The sequence below is a fragment of the Diospyros lotus genome, chromosome 6 (genome assembly GCF_014633365.1).
Source record: "Diospyros lotus cultivar Yz01 chromosome 6, ASM1463336v1, whole genome shotgun sequence".
Lineage (NCBI taxonomy): Eukaryota > Viridiplantae > Streptophyta > Magnoliopsida > Ericales > Ebenaceae > Diospyros > Diospyros lotus.
This window is the reverse complement of record NC_068343.1, coordinates 32,059,280-32,076,554: the sequence shown is the minus strand read 5'-3', so window position 1 is coordinate 32,076,554 and position 17,275 is coordinate 32,059,280. Positions and strand designations below refer to the sequence as shown.

The 17,275-nt window shown below is 35.5% G+C and overlaps 1 protein-coding gene across 2 annotated transcripts; it reads right to left on the bottom strand.

Moving 5' to 3' along the window:
- Positions 1-1,384: 1,384 nt before the first annotated feature.
- Positions 1,385-16,785, bottom strand: LOC127804179 (diacylglycerol kinase 2). 2 transcript variants are annotated; one of them, XM_052340974.1, is made up of 8 exons: positions 16,561-16,782; positions 14,134-15,346; positions 9,690-10,062; positions 9,497-9,573; positions 6,908-7,027; positions 6,651-6,815; positions 3,850-3,987; positions 1,385-2,085 (listed from the first exon to the last, which is right to left on the bottom strand). In XM_052340974.1, the coding sequence occupies exons 2-8, from the start codon at positions 15,256-15,258 to the stop codon at positions 1,930-1,932; spliced, it is 2,154 nt and encodes a 717-aa protein (XP_052196934.1). In that variant the 5' UTR covers positions 15,259-15,346; positions 16,561-16,782; the 3' UTR covers positions 1,385-1,929. The 2 variants fall into 2 exon arrangements, 1 of the variants encoding a protein (XP_052196934.1); XR_008023665.1 differs by lacking the exon at positions 1,385-2,085 and adding an exon at positions 4,430-6,454 and having other exon boundaries at positions 3,846-3,987; positions 16,561-16,785.
- Between the last annotated feature and the right edge of the window lie 490 nt (positions 16,786-17,275).

Sequence of the window (17,275 nt, the reverse complement as noted above, 5' to 3'; positions counted from 1 at the left end):
TAGACTGCTGACATCCTAACCAAGGCTTTACTAAAGACTAATTTTGAAGATATGAGATCCAAGTTAGACTTACTCAACATCTACAACCTAGTTTGAGGAGCATAGAAAACTGTGTATACAGCTATAATTCTACAATTTTGTGACATTATTGTGCAATTTATTTGTTTCAAAATTTAGGAGAATTCAGTTTCCATGCTTAACCAATTTCAATTAAGTTAGTTTCTTTTCTTTTTTTTTTTTTTTAGATATTTTCTCCTTAGTTTGAGGGTGGTTTCCCATATGTAATATATATATATGTCAAATCTGATTAATGAAAGTAAATGAAATTTTCATTCCAAACTTCTTCAATGTCAAAATTTTTAATTGATAGGCTAAATGTCACATTTCTTAATTGTTCAAAAAACCCCTTTACATATTAAACTATTAAATAATTACATAACAAGTCTTAGCCTCAAAATTCAACATTCTCTTAATGTTTAATACAACAATTAAATTTTATAAGAAACATACTTGATATAGAGTAGTTTTGGGAACTTGATAAATAATCTTTATATCAAGAAGTAAGAAACTAAAAATAATTAAAATTGAAGGGCAATAATTATATAATTATTGGACTTAAAACAATAATAACAGCTACTACATTAAATATTTGGTGTCACCATGCACCAAAATAATTCTTAAGCTTTGCCAAACACAAAAGCTTTTAAATGCCCCCAAAATGAAGACTTCAACACGTAGGGGTAACACAAACACTTCATCACATGTGTTCGAGAGCTCGAAATATTGCAAGGTAATGAATTCAACTCTACTTCCGTAAGGGACTAAGAATCAAGGCCCTAGGATTCAACTCACGGCAAGCATTCAAGACAAAGTATGAGTCTTAGAGACAGTAGAATGGTTCAAGCCAAAAGTTCTTTGTGATCTGGGACTCAAATTTCTCATGTTACAAAAAATAAAAACAAAAACAAAAACAAAAAAGCAAGACTTTCAGGTTACAACGATTTAATCAAACCAAACGACAGACTAAATTAGGGGAAAACACCCTTTTCAAATGACTAAAAGAGATTATACTGAAGGCATGAAAAAGGTTGTGGGATGTGTACTCTAGTAGTTCAATTACCAAAGAGATTATACTGAGGTCCTTGCACAACTAGCAAAATGAGACTCTTCTACACAGTAAGAGAAGATGCTATTAACAAAACAAAATGGTAACAAGCGAGGGGCGTTCTTATATGCAAACTTATTATTGATTTACAAAGAGTTATTAGCACAGCTCAGATCCCTCAGATCCCTGACATCCACTAATAAAGGATAAAGGAGCAACCTTACTATAACAAATTAATTTTTGCAAATGACATAATCTGCAGAAAGGAAATAGTTACTTTAAAGCCAACAAGAAGAAAGTATGAAATATAATGGTAAACTCAAAACAGTGGCAACCCAAATCAAAATAATAAAAACCAACTCCTCCCTCTACAAGATAAAATGTTCTCAGGAGCCACTTACTGGCTTAGATAACCGGTATTGAGTTCAACTATAACTGATTGAACTGGGTAAGACAGTCACAGTGCCAACAAATTGGGTGATTCAATACCAATCCACAATCGAATCTAATAAAAGAATTAACTGCTTGACATTAAATTTCACCGCATCATCGCCTAACAATATCTACTATCTCATTCAACCTTTGTGGTTCTCTCTGTTTCTCACACTGCTGTAAGAAGTGGGGTGTGTTGGGTGTGTTCACAAGAGGTGTCTCTACTAAAAAAAAATGTTAACGAGAACAAAAAGTGGGAGGGGGGGAACTGTCAATAGAACTATACTTGAAGACCAAGTGAGTCCAAGTTGGGTTGGGGGGCGGACAGGGTGTTCTGAAATACTGGGAAGGAGGAAGAAAGAAGAATGGGGTGCAAAAAAGGGTAAGGAATATCAGGCAAGCTGGACAGCAATCTGTTGTAGAAGTAACTTCTTCTGAGATGCGTCAATAAGGCCTTTACACTCGGCGTCCACCAACACATCTGTCATAATTGCAGCTGCATGACCTCTGGGTTCCTTTGAACCTGATGCTCTCCTCAACATAAACACCTAATGCAGACAAAAACAGGAATCGTATTTCAGTAATTCTAGCACTTGCCTAGACAATTGAAAGAATCCCTAATCTACATCCAAAGAGAATGCAACAGTGGGTAAACACCAAGAAAGAGAAATATAGTGTGTGACAATGTATTTCCCTCTCTGTTGAAAGGGACAACACTCAGTTGAGGGCATCCCAAGTGCACGGGACTGCCCTCTTTATAAGGGTTAGAGGAGGGATTAGTACAAATACATATTCCATCATTTGTGGGAGGATTGATCTGGACAATAGATTGAGAGATTCATTCATGCAGCATATGAAACTAAGAGAAATCAGGGATAGAAGATGAAATTATTTTCATGTATTCTATATTGAGAAGACCATCAGCCAGTAATCTAGGAAGACAAAAAGCTCAAGACTGCCATGATCTTCATAAGCTGGCCTTGTTTCAATCTGGCAAGCAAAAGTTTTCTATTTCCCCCAAGAAAAGCAGAGATAAACTGATAGAAGAAAAATGAAAACTAGATCAACTATAAATAAGTGCTCCCACTAATGGAATAACTGGAAGCAAGCAGCAGGAGAATATGCATCCATCTTACTTGAAATGCAGATTATTTCAATCCATTAGTGGTTTTTGCATAGGATTGCAGAATGTGTTCCGTATATATTTAATTTTGACTAGCTCAACAGTTCAGGAAGCTATGAACCTTGCTAAAATATGTTACCAGTTCTACCAGAAAACATTAATAAGATAGTGATTTGTCAAAATTAAATATATATGGAATGCGTGATCAATAGTAATAATAATAATAATAATAATAACAACAACAACAACAACAAAAGGAGGATGGATGGCGTTATAATGAGACTTGAAGATCAAATTATTATAAAAAAAATTATTTTAGACATCATCATTTGTTCAAAAGAACAGCAAGATCGTGGAAAATGTTACATTGATCAAGGCAGATTGGTTAAAATAGAAAAGGTGCTTTTAACATTTTATCCAACTATAGTAAAATACTTTTAGATCTAAAAAGAAATTTTATTGAAGAACTGTAAGTAAAAAATTCACTGTATTACTGAAGGTTAGGCAGTTATGTACCAACGTGTGCAAAATATAAGCATAATTGAGTTGAGAATGTCACAATGAATATATCCAACTATAGTAAAATACTTTTAGATCTAAAAAGAAATTTTATTGAAGAACTATTAAGTAAAAAGTTTACTGTATTACTGAAGGTTAGGTAGTTATGTACCGAATGTGTGCAAAATATAAGCATAAATGAGTTGAAAATGTCACAATGAATATACAAGTTGTTCAAGAAAAATAAGAATTAGAAACAAGATTATTTGTAATAAGGTTAGAGTTAAACAATTGAAAATAAGATGTGTCCCGTGTTTAAGAAACGGGTTTGAACATGTAAAAAGAAGACCAACATATCCAAATGGCAAGAGAGTGGATGGAATGGAATAAATTTACAATAAGAGGCAAGAGGAAGACCCAAAAAAGGAAATTAGTTAAAAGCTTTTTGGAATTACATGAGTTATAATGGCTTTACGAAAGATATAGTCATGCAAAGAGATAATTAGCAAGCTAAAATGCATGTTGATCTCACTAATGGGATAGTGCTATTATGGTACCAAACAAAGCAAAAGAAAAACCAAGAATTGAAACCCACTTTTATTGTTATTCAACTTCAGTTCAAGTAATAAATTTGCAAATAGTGCATACCCATTAAATATCCAACATGACGAACTTAAAATCTAATACACACCTGCCCATGATGTGTTATCTCTATACAGCCAGGTTTATGGATAAAAGGCTCCCCATCAATTTGAACAGGGAAAGAACTAGAAGCATGAATACGAATGACTCTCCCTTGGGCAACCCTCCTTGCTTGTGACAGTCCAACCTGGAAAACTAGTACTGGTCAAATTTTTAAAAATTATTCCATAATAGCAAATAAGACAGTAGTAACCAAATGAAAAACAAGCATTCTTTAAAGCAGCACTTACTAAACATGTTTGCCTCTTCAAAATTGTACGTAATAATTTTATTGACAAGGTAATTTAAATTACTTCCTTATAATTACTTGTTTCAGTTTATTCATTTTTAACTAATCATTTTCGAGAGGATCTTGGAGTATCTTATTTAATTTACCCTATGGTGTGGGAATATCCACAATGTCATGTGATGAGCACATGACCAATTAAGAATTAAAACATATGGTCCAATAGGAGTGAAAAACTTAAATGCATAGGAGCTAGGATTAGGAATGAATATGCTTGAGCCGAGCCCTCACTTAATGCTCCATAGTGGATGAACAGAAAAGAAACCCCGTAACTCATACTTACTGCTTTCTCCCCCTCTGCTTCAGCTATCTATCCAGCTATTTCTCCTCTTCTTTCTTCTTCAGCTTTCTCTCATTCTTCCGATCACCTTTCATAATTGCTCTGCAACTGCTAGTTCTTTGTGTCCCTTTTTCTTCCATCTTTTTCTTCTCATATCTTCACCTTCTCCAGATACTGATGCTATATACCATGCAGCTGCACCCGCTGCTTCTTCATCTTTTCTTCTTTTTTCTTTCTTTTTTTTTTCTTTTTTTGTCCTCCTCTTCACTTTTATTCTGCTGCTGTGCCATTCAATCTCAATTCTCCTTTGCTGTTTTGCTCATATCAGACCTGCAACAACTCACTCTTGTTGCTGGATCTTAGCTAGCTGGTACCAGTTCCTGAAACTTCTCTGGTATTTCATGTTGTCTTCATGTTGAGTTTCTAAGTTCATTTTCGGTTCAACACTGCTTAGTTCCCTACGTTTGGTGTTGACAGGTTCCCTAGCCTTTGTGTTTTTGGCTATATGTGTATTAAACCTTTGGTTGGATGTTTAATGGTTTATTGAGTTCCATTAAAGCAGTTGTTTATCCATGTCTCACAAAAACGATTGATCTTTAAAGCTTTAGTATTTGTCCAGTTAAGATTAATAGCTGAACTTTTTTAGCAGCAGATGTTTATTTCCATAAAGTTCTCCATTATATTGGTTGCGTGCAAGTATTGAGACCTAGGATTACATCACAAGGGGGAGCACAGGGGGATTGACACGTATACACGACACAGAGCTCCATTCAATAGTCACATGTAAATGACCAGCATAGTACACATACCATATGCCAGATTGCTATAAGCAATTAAGCATACAAATTTTAGGTAGTGTGTGCAAAATACATGCCATTGACTTGCAGTTTGACAGTGTTTTACATCTTCCCACCAGCAAGTATTAAAGTTGAATTACCAAGAAAATGATAAAAAAAAGTTGTTTAAATTTGCTTAAGGATTATTAAAAGGAAAAAGAAAAACAAAGTCTTTGAAAAGCATTGTGTTCAAATACACTTCCTTACAATAAAAATGAAACATAAAAAATAAGTAGAATGACAAAAAAGATAGAATTAAAAAAGAGTATAGACAATAGTATCAATAACAAAGAGTCAAAAGGTCAAACAAGATAAGGGGAAAGCGATGATAGATCATCCATAAAAAATTACGGGGGAGGAAAAGTTTAAAGTTTGATGGAACTACTCGGGCAGCACGTGCACATTGCAATGCATGTGATTATTTTTTCATCTATTGTAATAGGATACTCCATAAATATATATTAGTTAGTTGCTAATAATCAAAATTTTGGACAGAAAGTGGAGTTATAGGGAAATTAAAATTAAAAAATGAGATGTAAATTAGTTGGCTGTTAATAACAAAAAAATAGGCAATGTGAGAAGTTATTAGACAACTAAATTAAGAACATAATTTTTTTGTTTAATATGGTATGATAATAGAATTAAGCTAGTAACACTAGGATCCTATTGTACAATGAGATGTAGCAGTTATTACTGATACATTTCTGCATGTATTTCCCTATATTCTGTAACATTAAAAAGTTCAATAGATGTAAAAGAAAATAAATAAATTACCAATTGCAAAGAAAACATATGATGCAGGAGCATATTCTTTGATTTATGGGTTTTTTTATTTTTTATTTGTTTAGTTATGGTTAGCATAAGTATTTAAGTCATTAGGTTTTAGAAAGTATTTTATGCTATTAGCTTTAATATGTAGTCATGTGATTAGCACGAGACTTCTAATGTAAGATGGATGGCTAAGATTAGAAGGATTCTTTTGTTATCAATGACTAGGATTTATCGTGTCTTAACCCTAGTATAAATAGCCTTTTACAACATTTTGTAAGCAGCCATTTTATTACAATTCAATATTTTAGGTTTTCTTATATCCTAAGTTTCGTATTATTGTTCCACATTTGATAAATGCTGCTTTTAGCACAAATTCTGCACTTGTTTTGCTAATTCTTCCTTTCCCACTGCATCAGCATAACTACACAAAAAGTTAAAAATAAAAGTACAAAAAAAGGTTGATGCAAGAGATAAAATATGACCAAAAGGCATGAGATTGATGCATGAGATCATGACGCATGGAGAGGAGCACAAAGCAGGATAAGCAGAAGGTTTGAACCAAATACTCTAGACATTTCTGCCAAACAAACAAAATCAAGCACAAGTACAGTTCATACCTGAAGTTTGCCAAGGTGCCATGCACCAGAAACACATACAACCTCTAGCATTTTGTCATGCACGGACTGAAGATTAAAATCATCATCATGGTCATGATCATTTTGCCAGAGATCAACACCACCCATATAGCTGCCTATGTTCAGCACAATCAAACCCTCAGTGTCCTGGAGGGAAATGTTGACAATGGCAAATTAGCACTAATTATAACATTGGCAATCGTAATCCAGAAGATCTTAGTTTAATCTAGTTGAAGTACCCTTGGGATCAGAACATCTCTCCCATCTACTTCAAGCCGAACTTGCCATGGTAAGTCAGCACAAGTTCTGTCCATTATATCCCTGGCACCTTCTCTTGCATACCGCAATTTATTAACAAACTGTTTCAGAAGTTTCAGTCAATAAAAAACCAAAACTGGACATGCATATTGGGGAGCAAACATGTTCAACTTTCAAGTACCATTTTCAATTCTAGTACCACAGTGCAACTTTAAATATTAATATGTAAATGAAAACCTCAAAGATCAAGCACAATCCAATTTAAATAACTAGCTCTCGACAATTGCTACTGCTACAATGGAGTCTCGACTATTTACCATGTGAGCAAACATTGTGCTCCAGAAAAAAGAAACATTGTGCTCCATAATAAGAGTAATAAGGTTTGTAGTATACTAGTATGCCCATCAACTCCAGTTTTTTAGGTGATAGCTTTGAGCAGGTGTAAAGTATCCCAACAATCCTAATATCATTCAAATGCAACTCAGCCCTCTTTTCATTTTCCATGGACAATCATGCATAGCCAAACACAGCCCATGAACTAAAAATATTTAACAGTTATTAAAACTTTAGCAAATATGAGTGTAGCTAAGATGAGTATGTTATGGTGGATGTGCAACCATATGAAAAAGACAATCAATAACAAGATTATATGTAATAAAGTCAAAGTGGCACCTATTGAAGATGATATATGGAAAACACAATTAAGATGGAATAGAAAAAATTTATAGCTAAAAAGGTAGAGGCCCAAAGAAAACTTGGTGAAAAACACTTAAAATAGCATTAAATGAGATGGTTGGAAAGCGTTCATGTACTAACCCAACCTAGTGGGATTAACATTTGTGATGCTTTATATTTTGTGTTAGCCCCAAGGGTACAACCAAATGTTTTGAAGATAACAAAACAATTTGAGTTACTACGATTCTACTTGATGATTAAGCAGCCCAAGAATTGAATTTGAGGTCATATTGGCATATCTTAGTGGAAGATTGAAATTGGATGAGTGGAAAAGACGTACCAAAGAAGCAAGGTCTAAAAGATTTTGGGTAAGAGAATTATTGAGCTCAAAGTGACAGATTTTTCAAACTTCACATTTCGAAATCTTTTAGAAGGCATCATTTTGTCACAAACTTAATTGCTCAAAGAAAAATTCGATGTTCTTCAAAACAAATCCGTGAATGAATGGACTTTTCTTCAACACAGTTTTATTCTTGTTTTAAGGATTTTAGCCTGCTGTGTTTAAGCTTAGCCAACTTATTTTTGAAACTTTCCAAACTAAAGGCAATTCAGCATACTGAGTTGTAAAACTCAGCCAACTGAGTTTGGTTGAATACCTCTGAATAAGAGGTCAACTTTCTGAAGGCTGAAATTAGAAAACAAAATATCTTAGTGGCTGAGTTTATTACTCAGGCAACAGAATAAAGAAAGAATACAATTGGCTTTTGAAAAACAAGCCTCTCAGCAACCTGAATTAGAACTGAGACATCTGAGCAGTGAGTATTGCCTGAAAGGTTTCCAACCCACTTTTTCAAAGCTCAACGACTACATTTCTAGCCCTATAAATATGGCTTCCTTATAGACATCCAAGAGTGCATAAAAGCTTTTTATTTACATTGGTGAACCTTTGTTGCATTCTTTTCAAAAATCTTGCATTATCTTTAAGCCTTATTGGTAAATCCTTCTCGATCGAGAGAGAGAGAGAGAGAGAGAGTTGCTTTGGAACATTCTTCATTTCAAAATCATAGTATTCAAAAGCATTCTCATTGAGCTCAATATTGAGTCTAACTTTTATGTTTGATTCTACCAAGGAAGAAAAAGAAAATTCAAGCAGCACTTCATCAATCTACATACATTTGTTTCTCTCCTCGTGAATCATTGATCTAGAGAGGTGTAAGAATCTGTATTGTATTCCCACTTTACATGTGAGGGATTATTCATGCTTGCAAGCTAGAGGCTTGTTGCAACATGAGTGGTGGACTAGTACCTGTTGAAATTAGGGAATTGTAAGGTTCTATAGCACCAACAAGCTATACAGAGAAAGGTTCTATAGCGCCCACAAGCTATAGGGACTTGTAGTGGTAAGAGAGGTTGACTAGCACCTACTAAAGCTAGGGGATTGTAAGATTCTCTGGCACCTGTGAAGCTAGAGAGATATTTCCATGGTAAGACCCTCAAATTGCGATTTGAGGAGGGAGGACATAGGCTTGGTTGATAACCCAAACCTTTATAAATTGGTTTGCATCTCCCTTCCCTTTCTATTTGCCTTATATTTCCTATATTATTGCAATTGTTCCCTATAAAACAAATCAAACACACACAAGTACAGCTTGCATATTGGGTTTAAAAGTTTCAAAATAACACCTATCGCATTCAAACCAAATTCACCCCCACTCCCCTCTTCCCTTGGGTTGCCTCCTGGGCCACATTTTGCTTCAAAGTCAGCAGATTCATACAAGTAGCATTATCATATATTTACATGTCGGATAGAAGCAAAACATTCAGATATAAATCCATTCCTTGCTAATAATAAATTAAAAAGTAAGAGTAGGCTGACGAAAAGGATCAGTTGCTACCTGACTGTAGAACTTGTTAGGGTTTTCTTCCCGAGTCACATGGAATTCATATGCAACCTTTGCATCACAACCTATTCCTATGAAATAGAAAATTATCGTGGTTAGATAGTTCCAATAAACAAATCATAATAAGGCATTTAGCTAGATACCTGGGAAAAAAACATCACTATAAGAAGGATAAAAAAGAATATACCTAAATAGTTCATCATGAATTTGGATTGCACTTTAGGATCACAGTCGGGGTTTTCTTCCATAATACTAACTTTCCAGCGATCTAGCATGGTAACTGCTGCATGAGTGATGTCATGCAAAAAAGTGTTCAATCCACCTTGTTGTTCTACTGTTGAGAACCCTCTTCCCCAACACAAAACCCTTGACAAATCATTTCCTGTGCCCAGAGGCAGTACAGCAACAGGTGGTGGCGTTTCAAAATTTTTCTTCTCAATTGCATCAAGGACCCATGCAACAGTACCATCTCCACCACACACCAAAACCCTAAAATATTGTACATTGCTAAACATCTCTAAACCAGCCTCGGGACCTTGGGAGGAACTGAGTTCAAAAACCTGCAACCAGAAATAGCAGAAATTAGCCAGAACACATCTAAGATATTTGTACAAATTTATCAGCCACTTTGTCAATAAACAAAAAAAAAAGACGATAATAGATCCCATAATTGAATATATGTCATATGGTTTCTTGTCATCATATTTATACAACAAATCCAAGGACCCTCAAAAAAAATTGTTTGTTCAAATATTGAAATTTATAGTCCCCTCTCCTTGGAAATGAAAACACAAAATGGATATAAAATGAGATATAAAATTTATGTAGCTCCAACGCCTCTTTTTGCAAATGATGTTGCTTCTTCTGACCCATGTCTTCCTCCAGAAGGTGCAGTTATTCAGCCTCAGTCCAAACCCTTTCCTGGTTCCCTCCATTGAGGATTGAACTAAGGATTTGGGAAGATTGAGGTACTTTCGGAGTATGATGATCACTAATTAAAGAGAGTGTTTACATTTCACAAAGAATATACGCTTCAGATATCCTCAAAGAAATAGCCATGATGGATTCCAAACTAGTGGACAATCCTATAGATCCAAATGTCAAACTTCTACCTGGACAAGGGGAGTTATTGCTTGATCTTGGTAGATACCGAAGACTTGTTGGAAAACTAAACTACCTCACAATCACTCAACTTAATATATTCTTTGCAGTGAGTGTTGTCAATCAATTCCTAGATTCACCATGTGACAGTCATTGGGATGTTGTGGTACAAATTCTTAGAAATATAAAGGGAGCACTAGGAAAAGCGTTGTTATATATTGATAGCAAGCATGCTCAAATTATTGGTTATACAGATGCAAATTGGGCAGGTTCTCCCTCAAACAGTCACTCAACTTTTGGATATTATATTCTTATTGGTGGGAATTTGATTTCTTGAAAAAGTAAGAAACAAAGTGTAGTGGCAAGGTCAAGTGTAAAAGCTAAATATCGAGTGATGGCTTTAGGGACCTATGAAGTTATATAGCTAAAGCAACTTCTTAAGGAGTTGAAATTTGATGAAACAAGTCCTATGAAACTCGTTTGTGATAACCAAGTTGCTCTACACATTGCTTCTTAACCAATTTTTCATGAGAAAACCAAGCATATAGAGATAGATTATCACGTTGTTATAGAAAAATTACTTTCAAGAGATATAGCTACTAAATTTGTTAACTCAAGTGATCAATTAGCTAACATCAAATCCCATGAAGGTCCTAGAGTGGGTTATATTTGCAACAAGCTAGAAGCATATGACATATATGCTCCAGCTTGAGGGCGAGTGTTAGTATTTCGTGTATAGTATAACTGTATAAGTACATTTACATAAATGTGTATTACCTCCATTCTTGTATTCTTTAACCTAGTATATATACATCATACTCAGGAGCATATAGTCACATTGACTAACCCCTTTCTAGAACATATGCGCCCCCACCTCAACAGCAATATGAGAAATTCAACACTATAGGAATTACCTTTAATCACTGTTGTTAGAATCTTACGATTCACGATTCAAATCGTACGATTCAACTCGATTCATATAGAAATCGAATCGAATCTATAGGGTGAATCTAAAATCCCTTAGAATCGTACGATTCACGATTCGAATCGTACGATTTGACTCGATTCATATAGAAATCGAGTTGAATCTATAGAGAGAATCGAAAATCCCTTAGAATTAACCATGAACCGGACGAATCGATTGTGAATCGCATGAATAGCACGATTCATCCGATTCGTGCGACTTCGTCCGCATGTGCGCTTTAATCAAATATTCGTTCGATTTGACTATCTTTGAAAACAAAGAAGATGATGAAGATGATTGATAGCTAGTGAAAATTATGGACAATGGAGTTTATTAATAACCTTACAGTTGTAGGTTTTTTTTTTCTTTTCTAGCTTGTTATTTAGAAAGTGGTTTGGTTTGGTGCAATTTGAATTTAAAGGCAACATGAATATACTTTTGCCTTTTGGTATAATTTTAAACTTAGTAAATATATTTAGAAGTTTATTTATGTATTTATATTTAAAAGAATTGATCATGGTGGGCACATTATTTATTTTCTATGGATATATATTATTTATAGTTAAAATTGTATCTTACGATTCGATTCGATTCTCGATTCACGATTCTTAAAATAAGGATTTCGATTCTCGATTCAAATCTCGATTTAATAACTATGCCTTTAATTAGTCAAGCCAAGGCCAATCAAAGACAACTTTCATCCAAGTATGCAATACCTCTCACAGATTAACCCAACCTTTGATGCCCAACCTCTATACATCAATCCCTACCTCCATTGCAAGAACAACCAGCACAATAATAACGGTTGGCTAATTCAAAAGCCTTAGCCTTACTGCCAATCTCTTTTCTCTTAAACCACCTCTACTCTCTCCCTCCACCTTTCTTGGTCCAGCTACATCAGGTGCTTATAAATTTAAAGCACCCACTGATAGACTGCTCCCTTCATAGAAAATAACTCAACAAAATTTCAAAACTTTAGACATAGTAAAAAACTGCACCATGTCTGAGCATGATTGCATAATTAACAAAGAATAGTACATGGGGTTGCCCAATCCGAGTATCTAGGTACTGTTGAATCCTCAGAGAAAAATCATTACGCAAGGAAACAACAAATTAGGAAAATAGGGAGAATGCACTCATTAAGACAATTCTCAATTTCACTAGAAAATAAAGATGAAGGATTTGAATAAGAGGCCCAGTAAGGGAAAGGAGAAATGTTCATATTCTTCCAGTCTAATGACTATTGATAGAAAATATAAGATAAGGACAAAAGAGAAGACAGGATAGAAAAAAATATGGAACATGGTTTCAACGAATATGCAAAGGCATTTTAAGCTTGGTTGAGGTTTTTTTTCAGGGGGAAGGGGGGTTTAAGTTGCTACATGCTGTTAAGCTGGCAATAGAAAGGACTTAACTAGATGGATTTCAAATAGAGTGGGAACGACGTTGCACTTCCCTTCTAAATTTTTCTTTAATAAATATTTGTTGGTAATGATAAGATGCTAAACCCAGCTTTCATGGGGAGCAGACTGGCCAACAAGACCCGTACATGAAAAACAAATATAACAACTGACATATTTACCAAGCGAAGGGACCAGGGAATTATTTTGGGTAAAATAAACCTATTCACCCAATCCAATTGTAACATATAAGATGAAATTTGACAAGTATCTGATGCGGTCACCAATCAAGACTCAGCCCAAGGCCGACCCAACTAAACCGGAACAGTATCACCAAAATGAGAAATGTCACTACTATTTTGGTGATATTGTTCCGGTTTAGTTGGGTCGGCTTTGGGCCGAGTCTTGATTGGTGACTGCATCAGTATCATACAAAATGAGAAATGTCACAGAAATCAATGCAAGAATTGATAGAAAGGGCACACTAGACAATGATGAAGCATGTGTACAGCTAGCTATTTATGGGCATCTAACTCTATTCCTTACTGATACAAAAATATGCTTGAGGGACATGTCACTACCCGGATCAGCTGATTAATTTATTTTGCAGCAGATTATTTTATTTTGCAGTGTAGTTCTTTCTTACAGTTATGAATTAGGAGTAGTTGGGTGTAGTGAAGTAGTGGAAGTGATAACCGCTGTAAAGCTGTAAATAACTGCTGGATAGCTTTATATATAAAGCTATGTCACAGTTCCAAGAATCATCAGAATATATCAGAATTCAAGTTCTCTATTCAAGTTCTCTCTTTTCTCTTCAATTCTCTCCCTTCTTTCTATTTATTTCTCCCTCATTTCTCTATTTCCCTCTATTATTCCGTCTGTTTCCCCCTCATTTCTCCCTCTCTTTCAATTCTATCTTTGAAGAAAACAATAAGTTAGGACCGGGTTCCTGACATGACACTCAATGAGTTTCTATATCTACTCAATTATAACATCTTCACTGAAATGACAATACATCACCACACTAGATATCAAGGAACATTTTTTTCCTGTTATTTTTCTTCTTATTCCTTAAGAGGGTAGATCGTGGGTGTTCAAATTAGCTTCAATTAAATATATTAAGTGACCACTGACTAGTAATTACAAATGCAGTGTTCAGACATTACCTGTACAGGATTCAATAGCATGTTCAAACTCCTCCGAAGTGAAGGCCCATTTTGAGCTCCACTCTTGGTATTAATGAAGACCAGTAGGGGTCTAGCATCCTGTGGCAAGTCCACAATTGTATACTTCTTAATTTGGCAACAGACAGCAATTACATGTTTTTGATTGATTAACCCAGTCTGGTTGCCCTTCTTGCCAAGCATTCCACCATTCTTCGTGTAGTAGTCACTGTGCTTCTCAAAACTTGGCTTCTTAAAACCAACAAGCCCATAGTACAGATACTGGAGTGCTGTCTTGGCAACTGAAGTATCCTGCAGCTTCCCATTAACAGAATGACCACTTCCATGTTTGTTTTTGTGGCGCCTACTTCGAATTTGCCCACGAACAGAAGAGGCAATAAAATCTTCTGTTATGGAGCTCAGGATCCCACCTCCTATTGATTCGCCTTGAACTTCTTTCACACAGCTGGGGGAAAGGATAACTCTTCTAAGAGCACCCAAATCACAAGCATCACCAGATTCTTCAGACATTTTGGCATGACATTTGACGTGTATAAGCCGTTGGCACCATAAGCAATGCCATGTTGGAGAAGCATCAAGAAAAGGAACGCCACAAGGTTCATCACAGTAGAAACAGAAAGCAGACATCTCTGAATTCTCATCCATGTTAATCCATCTTTCTGACCAGTGGTGTTGCACATGGCTACAACCAGCTTGTGCTACACATTTGCAATCATTTGCTGCAAACTGATAACAATGAAAATGAGCTGCTACACCACAAACATAGCAACGATGGACAGGACTACGACATGCTGCTTTTTTACCTAAATTTTGTGGAGGCAGCAGGGACGTTAAGCAAACACAGCAAGTGGATGGCTGTCCACGGGAAGCGGAATCTTGCATCCATGTATGATGTGATGAAGGAACTTTTAGCTTGTTCCTAGCTTTCTTCTTTTCTCTTGCAGAAGCTTTAATCCAATTAAGAGAAGTCTTTCTCTGCCACTTAAGCAATGCATACATAATAGCTAAAAGTCCAAATGATCCATATACCAGCCATCCAAAAACAGATGGACCATAAGCATCGGAGCTGATAAGCAACCTTAAGAATGGAATACTGAAATCAAGCATTCTGAACTTAATTTCTTGCAAAAACAATTCCTTTGGAAGCCTATAAAGTTGTTAACATCCAGCACAGAATGGACTCTGCGAAAAAAATCTGGAAAACAAGGGGCCGCATTATCACATGTGAAAAGGAATAGAAACAATCATGTAGATATGTATATATATATAGAGAGAGAGAGAGAGAGAGCACAATTTGACCATAATATATGAAATAAATAAGAAGTACGAACAAACCAAGTTTAAGTTAAGAACCATCAGAGCTAGTAGCAAGTTCTCCCCATAGATAGATGTAGGTTAATGGGACTCAAATTCATGTTTCTTTATTGGGAAAATGTCACTCAGGAGACAGCTAGCAATAAGTGAATGAATCATTCAGTGTAAATTAAGAAAATGATGGTTTAACACCAAAGACAAAGAGATGCCATCTTCTGCCCCGTATATTGCAATTTCCAACCTATAGATATAGGCATGAAAATTCTGTGATTCAAGAAGAAGTCCAGAGCTTTGGGAGAGAGAGGGAGAGAGAATGATACCAATGCCTCCCAAGAAAACCAAGGAAAACCAAATTACTTGTAATCCCAAGGCATAAATTGCTTCAAGAAAGGTGCCTTTTTTCCTCCAATATAAACATTTGATGTTGTATCTCTTTTGTCTTCTCTCAGTGGGTGATTGGGAGAGTGGGAAACAATGGAATTGGATGGAATAGTGAAGGATAGATATGGATTCTCTTTGTTCGGAAGGCTTTTTAGTGATGGAATGTAAAGGGATTGGATGGAAACTCTTTCCATCTAATCTTTCTTAAAATGAGCACTATTAGTCTCCCCCAAATTGGAGGAGATTGGACATGAAGGAGACTAAAAGTGCTAAACCTATCCATTACTTCCATCCAATTCCATTACTCTCCATCCCATCCTCTCCCAAAGAAGGAGAAAGAATCTTTCGTTCCATTTTCTTTCTTTCCATTCTGCTAACTTATAATTCATTCCATTCCATTACTAAATCTCTTCCAAACACAAGTATACCATGAAAAGAATACCACAGAGGAGGTACCAGAAAACATAGGCCAAACACCATAACAAAAGCACAAAAACTAATTCAGACAGACGGAAAATATGATCCCTAGAAATCAATCTACCTATGACATCAATTGAGATCTTATGCTCGAAAACTAACAATGAGAAAGATTTACCATGATCATCGTTTCATCTCAGCAACCAGAATTGAATGACGAACAATTAAAACGAAGAACAAATAAAAATATACACACGCTAATAAATGCAGCGAATGATACACAGAGCGTGAAAGAACCTGTAGAAGGGGAGTTGAGGAGGGAAGAAGGAAGAAAAACCCTAGCAGAAACGAGATCAGCGTTGAGGATTTTCCAGGCAAAAGCGCAGAGACGTGGGGAGGGAAAATCCCAACTCGTGTATGGAGATGATGGGATGCACATTGTCATATATAAATGTCGGGAAAGTTGAAAGGGAATTGAAAAGGAAAATACGAGAAAGAAAATTGGGGGCGGGATTTTCCTACGCATCAAACACGGCATGCTTTTTGCTGAGACCGTCGTTCGTGATCGTGCTTCTTAAATTACATAAATGTCCCCAGAGAAATACTGAAATTGCTTTTCCCTTAATTCTATTTCCATGTGCTTCTTAAATTACATAAATTTCCCCGATAAATGTTGGAATTACCTTTCCATTAATGGAAATTTTATAATTAGTAACTTCTTTTGCTCTCCATAACAACGTTCTCATATGATTAAATAACCTTAATCGAAAAGTCATTTATTTCTTTTCGCATCCTAGAGTTCGAGAGATTTGATTTTTTCCAGACTATAAGATTTGGGAATTTTGTTTTCTTTCGAACCCTAGAGTTCAAGAGTTTTGATTTATCTCGAACTTTAGGATTCAGAAGTTTTGCTTTTTCCTGAACTTTAGGGTTTGGAAGATTTGATTTCCCCCGAACCCTAAGGTTCAGAAGTTTTGATTTCTTCCAAACCCTAGGATTCGAAAGTTTTACT

Bases quoted from the DNA above. Each gene is read 5' to 3' on its own strand.
- LOC127804179 (XM_052340974.1), bottom strand. From the start codon at position 15,258: ATGCTTGATTTCAGTATTCCATTCTTAAGGTTGCTTATCAGCTCCGAT. The intron at 9,574-9,689 runs GTATATTCTTTT...TCTATTTCATAG, and splicing joins ATTCATGATGAACTATTTAG to GAATAGGTTGTGATGCAAAG. The intron at 6,816-6,907 runs GTACTTCAACTA...ATTTCCCTCCAG, and splicing joins GAGATGTTCTGATCCCAAGG to GACACTGAGGGTTTGATTGT.